Source organism: Theileria annulata, chromosome 4, assembly GCF_000003225.4.
Source record: "Theileria annulata chromosome 4, complete sequence, *** SEQUENCING IN PROGRESS ***".
NCBI lineage: Eukaryota > Apicomplexa > Aconoidasida > Piroplasmida > Theileriidae > Theileria > Theileria annulata.
The window spans coordinates 1,573,721-1,585,914 of record NC_011098.1 but is presented as its reverse complement, the minus strand read 5'-3'; the positions used below and the strand labels follow the sequence as shown (position 1 = coordinate 1,585,914).

The 12,194-nt window shown below is 33.3% G+C and overlaps 1 protein-coding gene across 1 annotated transcript; it reads right to left on the bottom strand.

Moving 5' to 3' along the window:
• Positions 1–116: 116 nt before the first annotated feature.
• Positions 117–11,409, bottom strand: TA09890 (uncharacterized protein; the record flags this gene model as incomplete). Its single annotated transcript, XM_948344.1, has 9 exons — positions 117–254; positions 352–711; positions 744–864; positions 957–4,180; positions 4,276–4,479; positions 4,513–7,299; positions 7,392–8,294; positions 8,325–10,675; positions 10,710–11,409. 9 exons carry the CDS (start codon positions 11,407–11,409, stop codon positions 117–119), a joined length of 10,788 nt encoding a protein of 3,595 aa, XP_953437.1.
• Between the last annotated feature and the right edge of the window lie 785 nt (positions 11,410–12,194).

The window sequence follows — 12,194 nt, the reverse complement described above, 5'->3', positions numbered from 1 at the left end:
ATTTAATATATACTGATATAAATATTGTATTAAATTAAGTATCAGTTCATTCTTCCTAGGCAATTAGGTGCTCCGCACAAGCACATGAGTTTTCTGGTTTCAGATTCAACACCAAACTAAGATAATATTTTAAATTGAATCGTTACCTGATAATCGTATGTAACTTCGTCTCCTGGACTCAGTTCTGATTTTGCAAATACTACAATATGCTTCATTCCATTTTCACACGTTATTATACGGCATAAGCAATTCGGCTACAAATCCATTAACAAATGTTATATAACTATATCGTGGTAGGCTGGACTTGTGTACTAGTAACTATATAACTATAAAAATAGAATCAAAAGATACATCACAACTGTGATTAATAAATCTGGACATATTTCCCTTCCTCGTTGCATCGACAATGTATTGATCATCGAGTCTGAACATGTAACAGGACCCATCTCCTCCTTGTCCTTCTGAGTAGAACTCTTCTCTCTGGTCTCCAACTACGTCTCTGATCAACTCTCCCACATACTCCACCACTGGCTCTCCTGCTGGTATATTCTCAGTTGCAAATAGTCCTAAGCCGTGGATCACTGAAGGTTTAACATCAAGTCGGTTTTCAGGTGGTATTGATAACAAGTATCTATACTGAGTTGACGTGTTTGACAAATCATATTGTTTCCTACTTCTACTTCTATTATTTCTTGTCTCAAGCAAATCAGACTCCTAATATCATTATTTATTTTTTTCCTTACCGTCTGTTCTCTTTCTCTCGAATCCTTTGATAAATGTTCCGAAATTATTGACCTATTTAGTTTATAGGGCAAATTAACCATTGGTTCTCCCAACCTCAAATTCAAATCAAAATTCGATAACCTAATACAAATACCATTTTAGTATACAAATATTCCTTATATATCTAATATAATTAATTTATATATATTGTTTATATAAATATATAATAATACCTTGAACCTAAAACTGATTGTTTAAATGCTGTGATTTTGCAGAATTGTGTAGTTCTATGCATCATTGTACAGCATAGATCAAATCTAATTTGTTGTAGTACAATGTGTAAATTAAGTCCGAAAAACGCCTCAGGTGGCATATCTAATGTTCTTGCGTTAATTATCTCTTTAAATGCATTGTATGTCTTGTATAAATCTCTTCCTTGACATAATCTAACGTTGGGTAATTGTGTTTTTGGGTTTGACACAAGGTCAATAGTGAAAAAAGGTTCTCCTTCCAGCGATCTTACAGAAAATAGGTAATAACTCCTTGTTTCTTTTCCTATATGTTTTTTATAATCAAATGATGAGTTAAAGGTTGATTTGTGGTTTAAAAACAACTGATTCAAATTGGAATCATTATTTTCCATAAACCCATCTGTATATCTATCAATATCATCAGTTGTTTCAGTCTTTTCCTTATAATAGTTTGTGTTCCAGAATCTTTTCACTGACGTGAACCCAATTGGATACAAAGTTCCATTTCTATCCTGCATTAGTGCGTCACCAATGTTGATTATCGTCAGTGTTCCAATTCTCCATAAGTTATGTGTCACTCCTCCGTCATACCACAAAAACGGCACCTTTACTGAGAACACTGATGTCGCCTGTTTATCTGATCCATACAAAAAATACTTGTTTCTGTAATCATAATCCGTATTAATCTTGTTCGGGTTATCTGGTAATGGGTCTGGCTTAAGGATATCTGTAATGAAATTCGTCACTTCAGGCTCCAATTGATGATTATACATCGTTTGGTTATATGATGACTTTATTATTTTATATGTTGAGCTTGTCCATGACATGAATATTTCCAGCTTCTTGTAGTCCAATGTTCTTGGCACTATTCTCACTGACTGCAACGTTTGTCTAAACACTATTCTTGTTGCGTTTGGCGACATTCCTTCCAGGCACAGAAACGACTTTACATCACTCTTCTTCAAGTTCATCAGGCTCTTAATGTGATATGACTTTACGTTCTCTGTTATGAAGTCGAAGCATGCTGCGCACCAAACTTTTCTTCTGGTGTAAAACATCTTGATTGGGAAGACCTTTACTTGGAACTCATCTTCTGGGTTATCTCTTTCCATTATGCTGTGCACCAGCTTACTTGACGCCACCATTGCGCAACACAGGTGAAATGATATTTTGCAGTTATATCCTGCGCACGTCACTGTTGCTCCTTTCATATTACACCACTGGCACGTCGTAAGTCTCGATGCTTTATATGTCATTTCCACCAACGAGTCTGGCACTTGTACTGGTGGCAACACTGGCATGTACATCAGGTTTATATTAGCTTGTTCTGGCATCATTTCCGATCCTAAATTATTTTCCTCTTCATCAAATGTACTATCATCAACATTTGTTTCATCTAGAATAGTTTCACCAACATTTGTTTCATCAACATTTGTTTCATCAACATTTGTCTCATCATTATTAACTTCATGAACCATAGTTTCACCAACATTAGTTTCACAAACCATAACTTCATCAACATTTATCTCATCATTATTAGTTTCACCAACAGCAACTTCATCAACCGTAGTTTTACCAAGATCCATGTTTTCCATTGTTTGTTCCATTTTATCAGATTCTACCACCAGTTCAGGTTTCTCATTTTCTAACGTAGAATCAACCATTTCTTCAGGTTTGCTCTCGTATAATTCAGAAGGACGTCGTGAATCCTCAGTATCATATTCAAAATCTAGCATATCTTCTTCACTATCAGAATTTTCAGACGGTTGACTCGCCGTTTCATAGTCTTCTAGATCTGTTTGTTGGAAATTATCACCAACTAAGGTGCTCTTCTTTTTCTTATCCGGGTTCTCTATTTGGGGAATTTCAACTTGATTGAACTCAAACAACGTATAAAAGTTATCATAATTATAATTATATGTTCTTGCGCAATACACATCGTTGAGTGACCAGAGTATACACTCAGAGTGCACGAACCCGTTCCTCCATGGTACCAAACATCCTCTCAACAGTGTGTTTTCTTCTATTCCACACAAACAGCAGGCTTCTAATCTCATTTGTTCTTCATTTTGGTCATTTCCTCCATCACCACTTGAACTTGTAAACACGTTTTGCTGTTTTGATCTAAGGTGGTAACACATTGCTGGCTTTATTATCTTATCTTCAGAATCACCGAAGTCTGTATATAACTTTTCAGAACCGGTTACTTCCTTTATTATAAGATCTCCTGTTATTGCTCTTGCTGACACTAAATCTACCAAATATGAGGAACCAATTAGTTTTGTCAAATATTCCTCCATTTCTTCCATTTTAGACTCTGCCATCAATTTTTCCATTGCCATCTTCAAACTATCACACAAACTTGATATTGTTAAATTCGAATCTGATTTTTTTGTAAATTCTGAATAAAATAAATCTTCATTTGATTTTGGAACTTCACTTGTTGCATTAATCCTGCTTTGATACCCTCTTGGTTGGATAAATAGCTTCTTATATGCGTTATTTGTCTTCTTTGCTCCCCCTTCCTTATTATTTTTGGCACTTAAATTTGAGAACTTTACGAATTCTTGAAGTATTTTCAATATCCCTTCTGCTTCATATCCTATTTTCCCCAATATCCATGACGGTGATTTTATATCCTTTTCCATATTAACATATTCTTTAATATTTAAATTATCATTAATATTGTCATTGGGTTCATTAATATTTTCTATGAATTTTGTTAGTTTATTGGGGTTTTCTGAAATTTCTAACTGTTTGTACAAACTAATATTCCCGTTGTATATGAGGTATGCCAAATGCTTTCTCATGTATGGGTACTTTTTGTTTAGTCGAATCGTTATTTCATCCTTTTGTAATTCTCCACTAATTATTTGATTGAATAATTTCTTCAACTTCATTACCATAAAGTTTGCCGTCATTGTACTGTATTCATAACAAAGTTTATTTTTCTCTAGGAACCCCAATTTCCTTAACAACATCTTATATGATAATAAATCCTTATATACTCCAAAGAATCTTGTTGATCTTACTACGTATTGTATATATTTGGAGATCATAACTCGGTATGATAACTTCAATGAAATGCTCTTCCTATCCATCTTTTCTTCCACATCACAATTAGACTCCAAAACACAATCTACTGAATTTTCACTTGTATTATTGAAATCATTGGACATATCACTATCCATTAATCCATTTATCCCCTAAAAATATTTAGAATACAACTTACCTAATTAAATATCAATTATTTTGTTATCTAATTATCTAACATACACGTTATTTCTAACTAATTAAATACTTGATATTTAATTATAGAGTCTCTGCATTCCGTGAATGTGATAGAAGTCATTGGTGAATTAATGAATGTATTGTAAAGATGAGGATATATTTCAGAATGATCTCCGTCGATGAGAAAGTCGTATACTATTCCTCTTAGGACTATGTTTTCGAACATACTGGGGCACAGTGCATCCAACACGGTCATGATATAGTTAATTGAGTGCTAAAACATTGTTAATCTAGAAATGTTTATTACCTGGCTCATTAGGATCCAATTCCTTGCTGAGGACATTAGAGTCATAAAGTCATCAGACGTCATAGTGTCAAGTGCAGTATTTTTCATTTCTTCAATTTTTGTCTTCTGTTCATCTTTACTTGCTACTTCACTGCATATATTCTCTAGATAATTACTATACGCTTCACATTTTACACATAAAGCCCAAACTCCTGTATTCTGAGGTAAATAATACACTACCACTTCAGAACCATCTTGTTCTTTGGAACTAGTAATATTTTTAACCAACTTTCCACACATTATACAGCGATTTCTTATTCTAACGCCAGTTAACCCTTCTGTTCCATCTAATCTATCAAACTCATCTTCCTGCTCAAAATTATTTAAAATTGTTTTTAGGTGGTATTGTGCCGTTTCATTCTCAACTTCCACCAGTTTGTAACATTGCTGGAGTGAATCAAACTGCGTCAGAAGCGAGTTTGAATACAAAGATTCTTGTGGAAACCTTATATTATTTAAATTATGATACTTATTTGCGCAACGTTTGCTACATGAAAAGACTCCTGAGCCATCAAACTCCCAACTCAGGTTCAAGGGTATATTGAAATCTGAGTCTATATCTTCCTTTTCTCTTTGTAAATATTCTTCCTGTGAATATTCCTCAAATGCTTTCAATATTTCTGCGTATGAAAAGAATGATGAGTTAGTACACTCTGAAACTGTCCTCGGTTCTGTTATTCCATTTTTTTGTTCATTTATGTTTTCACCTTCACGTCTTACATCTACATTATCATAACCTCCATCTTCTCCCATAGTTAAATTCTCGTTTTTATTCATAGAATTAGCTTCATTACCATTACACATGTTATTGGATACAAATGTGCTGAAATACGACAAATTCTCGAAATATGTAGTTGAGTTTACATTATTAAATGATCCTGGTACAGATTTCCCTCCACTTACACTCTTAGGATCAGAATTTAACAGTTTATTGGTTCTAAAATCTTGTTGAGATTTAGGATTCTGAGTAACTTCTGCTTCTGCTGATTTTAAGTTTTCTAAATACACACTAGCATTCAAATTATCCATAACTTTCATGCACAATGACAGGTTTTTGAGTGCTGACATTGCTTGGTTTGTACTTGAATCACTCCCTTTAACTAGATTTACATTACTATAATCTAGTTCTTGACAATCTTTCATTAGTGAGAATTTTGAACTTTTGAGGTTATTTTGAATTGATTTCATTGTATTTATATAATGATTCTCGTCTCGGCTTTCTGTTAAATTTTTATATAATTGGCCACTTTCTAGTCCACACCTATCTTTTGTTACACTCCTCTCTGAATTCCTTTCATTTAATTTTTCTAGTATATTGGGGTTTGGTGGTCTGAGTATTCTAATGCAGTTTAGATGCGTTGATTTTCCACAAGTTATGCACTTGACTGAGTTTAGTGGGTGATATATTTTCTCTTGTAACTCTTTATCCAAATTAATTGAAATTTCCCCTGTATGTGTTACCATGAACCTTCCATCCAAGAAAGTTCCATACTTCACTGCAGTGTTATTGAACTCGTAGTTTTCCTTGTTCTGGCTTGTCTGGGCCATCATTGAATTTGCTGCATCCGCTATCACTTGCGCTGAATGTAACACTATGTTTGTGATTACTGTTGGTATTAGCCCCAGTGCTTCTCCAAACTTGTAGTCCATCAGGTTCGAGAGCTCGTATGGGTGGTTTGACTGGATTTCAACTTCACACCTCTCACACCTTGAGCACAATGCGCACTTGAGTTTGGTGTACTCGAGGTATTCTGGTGGGAAGATATATCCTGCGCAGTAGTAGTGCATTGGTTCAGCGCAGTTTTCGCAGTAGATCATATAACTTTGAAATGCCATAGACCCACACATTACGCACGCGTCCAGTGTACCTATAAAACCGTATTTGAACAATGTTTCAGACATTTTATCCAGCTGTTCTTGCGTATCCAAATAGAATTCTCCCAAGTTTTTCCCCTTGAATTTCATCAATGACATCAGGTATGGATTCTTTGGCTTATTTTTGTTCAGCGTTATAAGCTTCTTTGATTTTACCAAATTCTCGAAATCTTCACTACTACTGAATGTTGGTGGGATTATAAACTTTGGCGAGAACACAGACACCACAGACACCACAGAAAAAGTCAATCCGCATGGAACGTGTGGGTGCAATAGTTTCGAAATTTCTGTGAAGCTTATCGGTGGAACATCCTCGTAACCGTTTGAACTAGAGTGTTGTACTACGTTTTTCATTCCTGACACATCCACATATGAATTATCTGTGTTATCTTGGATATTAACATCCATATTCAGTATGCATGAGAGCAGATACTCGAATGTTAAATTGAATTTGGCTACTTTATTTTTCAGTTCTGTGAACGCACTTAACATTTTATGCTCTTCTGATTTACTACTCACTTCAGTTGTCTTATCATTCTTAACGTTAATTATTGTTTCACTTTCAACTTCCTTATTCACTTCCTTTTGTTCCTCTACTGACTCAACTTGCATTTGTTCCAATGTTTCAGATGTTAATAACTTCTTTTCTCTTGATATTACATTTCCTCCTGATGTTCCGTTATCCATGATTACTGTGATTTCAGAGTCCGTTATTTGCATTATGCTTGAGATGATTTGTCTGCACTTTCTCTCGAATATGATTGCGAACTTGTATATCTTTGTGTTTGGCATATTTACCATCTTCGCGTTATATGGAATCAGAAACACATCAAATATAAATTCATAAACCGACTTATACTTGAAGCTTTCAAGCTAAACATTATTTCAAATACCCACTTAAGAAATTAATATTCTTAAATTTATAGCTAATGGAATAAAATTTATATTTAATAAAATAAAATTACCTTTGTGAATAGTGTTACTAAATTCATGGGTTTGGTTACTAATCTCCAGTATGTTACAAAGGTTGGTGACACTGGGTACCTGAATTGGTTAAGCTTATCTACTATAAATATCTGTTCAAGTGCCTTTGTGCACCTGAACATTTTATCTTCTGATCTACAAATACAGCATCTATAATTTTGATTTCTTGATGATGGGCAGTCTGTGATTAATCTTGCCAGATCGTCGCATTCTATATGTATCCATAACTTGCATCCTTCACACTGTACCCACTTCTGTGAACTACCATCGAAGTGTGTCCAGACTTTGTAGCATATTCCACAGTAGTTTGACCTCTCCAAAAGTTCCCAACACTTGAGGCAAAAGAAAAAGAAGAGTCCCCAGTTCAAGTAATCTGCCGTATTGTGATCTCGATATCCACAGGATATACATTGTGTGCAATAATCACACTTCCATGACTCTATAAAGAGTAGGTTTGGAACCATTGGATAACAGCACGACCTGTGTGCTGAAATGCTACACGACACACACACTACGTCCTTTATCTTTTCAGTTTGGAGGCAATTTCTCTGTAATTGATCTAACTTTTGCTCAAAACATGGTGGGAACTGCTTATACGACTTCATTAACGTATCCGTAAATCCGTAACTGTAGTTTAACCTACTGATATAGCTTCTTCCTCTTATTGGCTCACAGCAGTACATACATGTTCTACATTCTGGACAGCTCCATTCTTGTGATTCTAATGTTGAGTCTAAAAATGGGTAGTATACATATTTTTCTTTATTTTTCTTTGGTTGAATTTCTTCATTTCTTATTCCATTTATGTTATTTTCAACTAACTCACTTTCTTCCATCAAATTTTCATCTTCTTTATTACTAACTTCTTCTACATAGTATTTTTCCTAAAAATTATTTTTTTCTTTTAAACTTACGAAATCTTGTTCTATGTCCATTTTAAAATCTGTTGTTTCGTAGAGGTTTTCGTTTGAGTAGTAGGATGTTCTCATGTTCGAAACCACTCTGAAGTTTTTGCAGAATGTTTTATGTCGGTTTGTTCTGTTCGTTACGTTTTCTTTGTTCAGGTCCGGCGGCATTTTCCTCAAGTGTTGGTACATTAGGCACTTTGCGTGATAGTGGTTTCCGCATGTTACGCACTTGAATCCCCAGTATATTAAATTTATTTTAGACTTTGAGTTCAATGTTTCTCTTATATTGCAATGTTTTCTAAACCACCATATCAACTTTATGCAGAGGTATAATGTAGTTTTATTGTACAACGGCATGAATTCTCTTTGATATTTCCCCAGTAATATCTTGGTTATGTCCATATTCGATTCAAGGATCCGAATTATTTTTTTAAAACCTATTTGCTCCAGTTCTCTCAATGCCAGCACTGTTGAATGTGCTGGGTTTCTGAACAAATAGTTTGGGTAGTCATATGTAGTTTGCAACTCTTCTATGAAGTCACATAATAGCATTTCTTCATCGACTTCTGTCTGACTATTTCTAGGTATTTTTGAGAAATCTCTTCTCATTAATAAAATCTTATTGTTACATACTTTACAAATTGGTGTTGTTTCTTGATTTCCTTCATTTATTTTATCAACTAAGTTTTTTTTACTTGTGCGGTTAAAGACTGGATATTCTCCTATTCCTAATATGAAGTAGGCTTGCGAATGTATCCAGGTTACTGAATCTGAATACTTATTTTCTGTATTTTCTAATAATTTGATGTACATTTGTAACTCTGATCCCGTTTGTATCAGCTCTTCTCTCAATGAGTGTATGAAAAATGACTTATATTTTGGTTCCCAGTATTTTACAACTCCGTAATTCCATTCTCTTCCCTTTTTAGTCATTGGGTCCTTATCTATTGGTGAGTATTTGATAAGGAAGCCTAAAATCTGGAATCCTGATGCTATATCTGTGATTTGTATTAGTTTTTGCGTTACACTTGTAATTTTTTCTATTTTTGGTATTTGGTTTGTTTGTATTAATTTTTTCTTCTTTGGTTGTTCTTCATAACTTTCTTTATCTTCCGAAGTTGTCGCTGGTCTCTTCGGATTACTCTCAGTTTTGATTTTTTTAACTTCTGGATAATCTGGTATTATATCTGAATACTTCAGTTCCTTCACCATCCTTCTAGTTATTCTATGTATTGAATCCACAAACAACCCTTCTTCCACGTTTTCTTCGATCAATTCCACTTGAGGAACATTTTCTTTCACCACTCCTTTACTCACTGTCAATTTTGGTGTCATCTTTTGTTCCACTTTATTTTCATTTTTACTAATCTCCTCCACTGGTTTCTGGTTCAATATATTTGACACTTTAAAGCTAACGTAACTATTACTTGACTTAACTCTCGAGGGTGTCTTTGGTTTAGACGGCCAATATTGTGAATTTGATGTTAAAAACTGGACAACTAGTAGACATGTTAGGCAGTTTGAGTTATCGAATGTCTGTGGTATCTCTTTATCTACATTGCAGAATTGCACTTTTAATTCTTCCAACTTATCGTTTACTTGTTCTTCACCTTCCGGTCCTATCATGTTCAAATTACACATGATAATGTTTCTTAAAATTTTATTTATTGTGGGATTTTTTTTGAATAACTTTGGGTTGTATGGTCTTATTAGGTTCGGGTCTGTGACTCTGAAAAGGTATGGGTTCACTACTTCTTCTATTATTTCAAATATTATACACCAATAATCATTGTTTGGGCAGGTTTCTGATTTTTCTGCTCCATCATTTTTGAATTTCCTCGGGTCTCTCGCTGAGATGTTACAACACAATCTACTTGCTTTTTTTGATTTTATTGCTTTTGAAGAATCATTTTTATTCTTACTCTTGAATGTATACAATCCTTCTTCTACCTTTATAAACAACAAACACAACAATACACTATTTCCGGACCAGTAGAGTGCTAAATCTTCAAACAAGAAACATGACACTACTGAATCTTCAAATTTTACACCTGGGCTTCCGCTCGTACTACTATTTTTAGTGGTTTTATCCTTTATATCGATGTATTTAGACGTGATATTTTTGTTAACTTCGTTCACTGGATCGAATGTAACTTCATTTGACTCGGACACTTTATCAACCACAAACAGGCCCTTATAAATGTGGAAATTTGACATATCGAATTTATCTTTACTATTTTCCAATGAGCCTAGTGTTTCGTCCATATCCGATTTCATTTTCCAGAATACTATACAGTCTTTAGATTTCAGCTTGGTTTCTTTCTTGAATGGATACTTGTTAAGTGCCATGAATGTTTCTAAAATAAATTAACTATAAATTTATAAAATTACCTTTTAATTTATTAATCTTTTGACTTTCCAAAGCCTTTTTAGATTGAACTACCTTTTTTTCTTTTTTATTTTGTCCTTCTGGTGAATCGGAGTCTGGTTTATGTTCCACATTTATTGTATCCTTTTTTGTTTTTGAGTCTTTTGGTGATACCGACCTTGAATTCCTCTTTATAACCTTTGTTTTAGTCTTATTTACTCTATCTATTTCCTTAGATGTTTCTTCCTTTTTATTCTCACTGTTATTTATCCTTGCTCGTTCTTGTTTATTTTTTGAACTTGTTATTTCATCTACATTTTGTGTTAAAAGGTTATCATTTTCTATTAATATAGGTTGTTTATCGGCATTTACATCAACTTTAGTATCATCTTCATTTTCGTTGTGTTTAACCACTTCTTTATTATGTTGATAATAATCTGATCCCTTTCCATGATTTATATTGAATCCATTAGTTTGTTCTTCAATACCTGACTTTTTACACCAGTCCATATCTATACACAGGCCCAGTAATTCTCTTGGTATTCCTTCATTTTTTAAAGACCCTTTCTTCTTATTAATTTGATTTGTTATTCCATTTGTATTAATGGTATTTGTGGTTTCTTCTAATGGTTCGTGATTGTTTGTGTTTTTGAGATTCCCGTGAGGCTTGATGTTGTTTACTTCCACTTCTTTAGCACTTCCATCGGTTTCTATTTCTGCCATTTTTAAATGGTTAATTTAAATAATGAAAATTATTGCGATGTTGTTGAGATTTCTGAGATGTGTGGACTTTTTACACATAATGATTTAAATACTGGTAATATTACAGAAATGAAAACTATCAGTCTGGACTTGTTAATTATTTTAGAGTATCCATTAATTTTTGGAGCTAATTTAACATCAAAAATTAAAGTTATACGAACATCTACTTCCTTTGATCGATTAAATAGATGTTGTTATTAGGGCCGAATAAAATATTAAAATTGATGCTTCATTATTAAAAATAAGTTTAAAATGTGTGATTACAACCAAAATGACATATTGAGAAATAGATCAAAATATGAAAAACGTTCTGATTTGAAACATTAAACGAAAAATTACACGAATTATGTAACGAATTATGTTTTGAGATATCAAAAAATTTAAAAATTTTCTTCTACTGGATAAACATAAGGGTAATATACAGTTATAATAGGTGAAATGACAAATTTTATGGCTCCTGTCTTGATGTTGTTTATTTTTAGAAATACAAGGTTAATTTTTCATTTCTACAAAATAAAGAAAGACAAAAAATAAAAATAATGTTATTAGAACAGTTATAAAAGATATATTTTATCAGATTATGATGATTTTGGCTTCTAATGATGTGCAAGCCTTTATGTCATCTGAATGGGGCATCAATACTGAAAGACTAGCTATTTATCAAAATTTTCACTTCAATTTCATTATATTTACTCGAAACATTAAAATTCACATTGAGACATAACATTTGTTCAATTATCAAAATT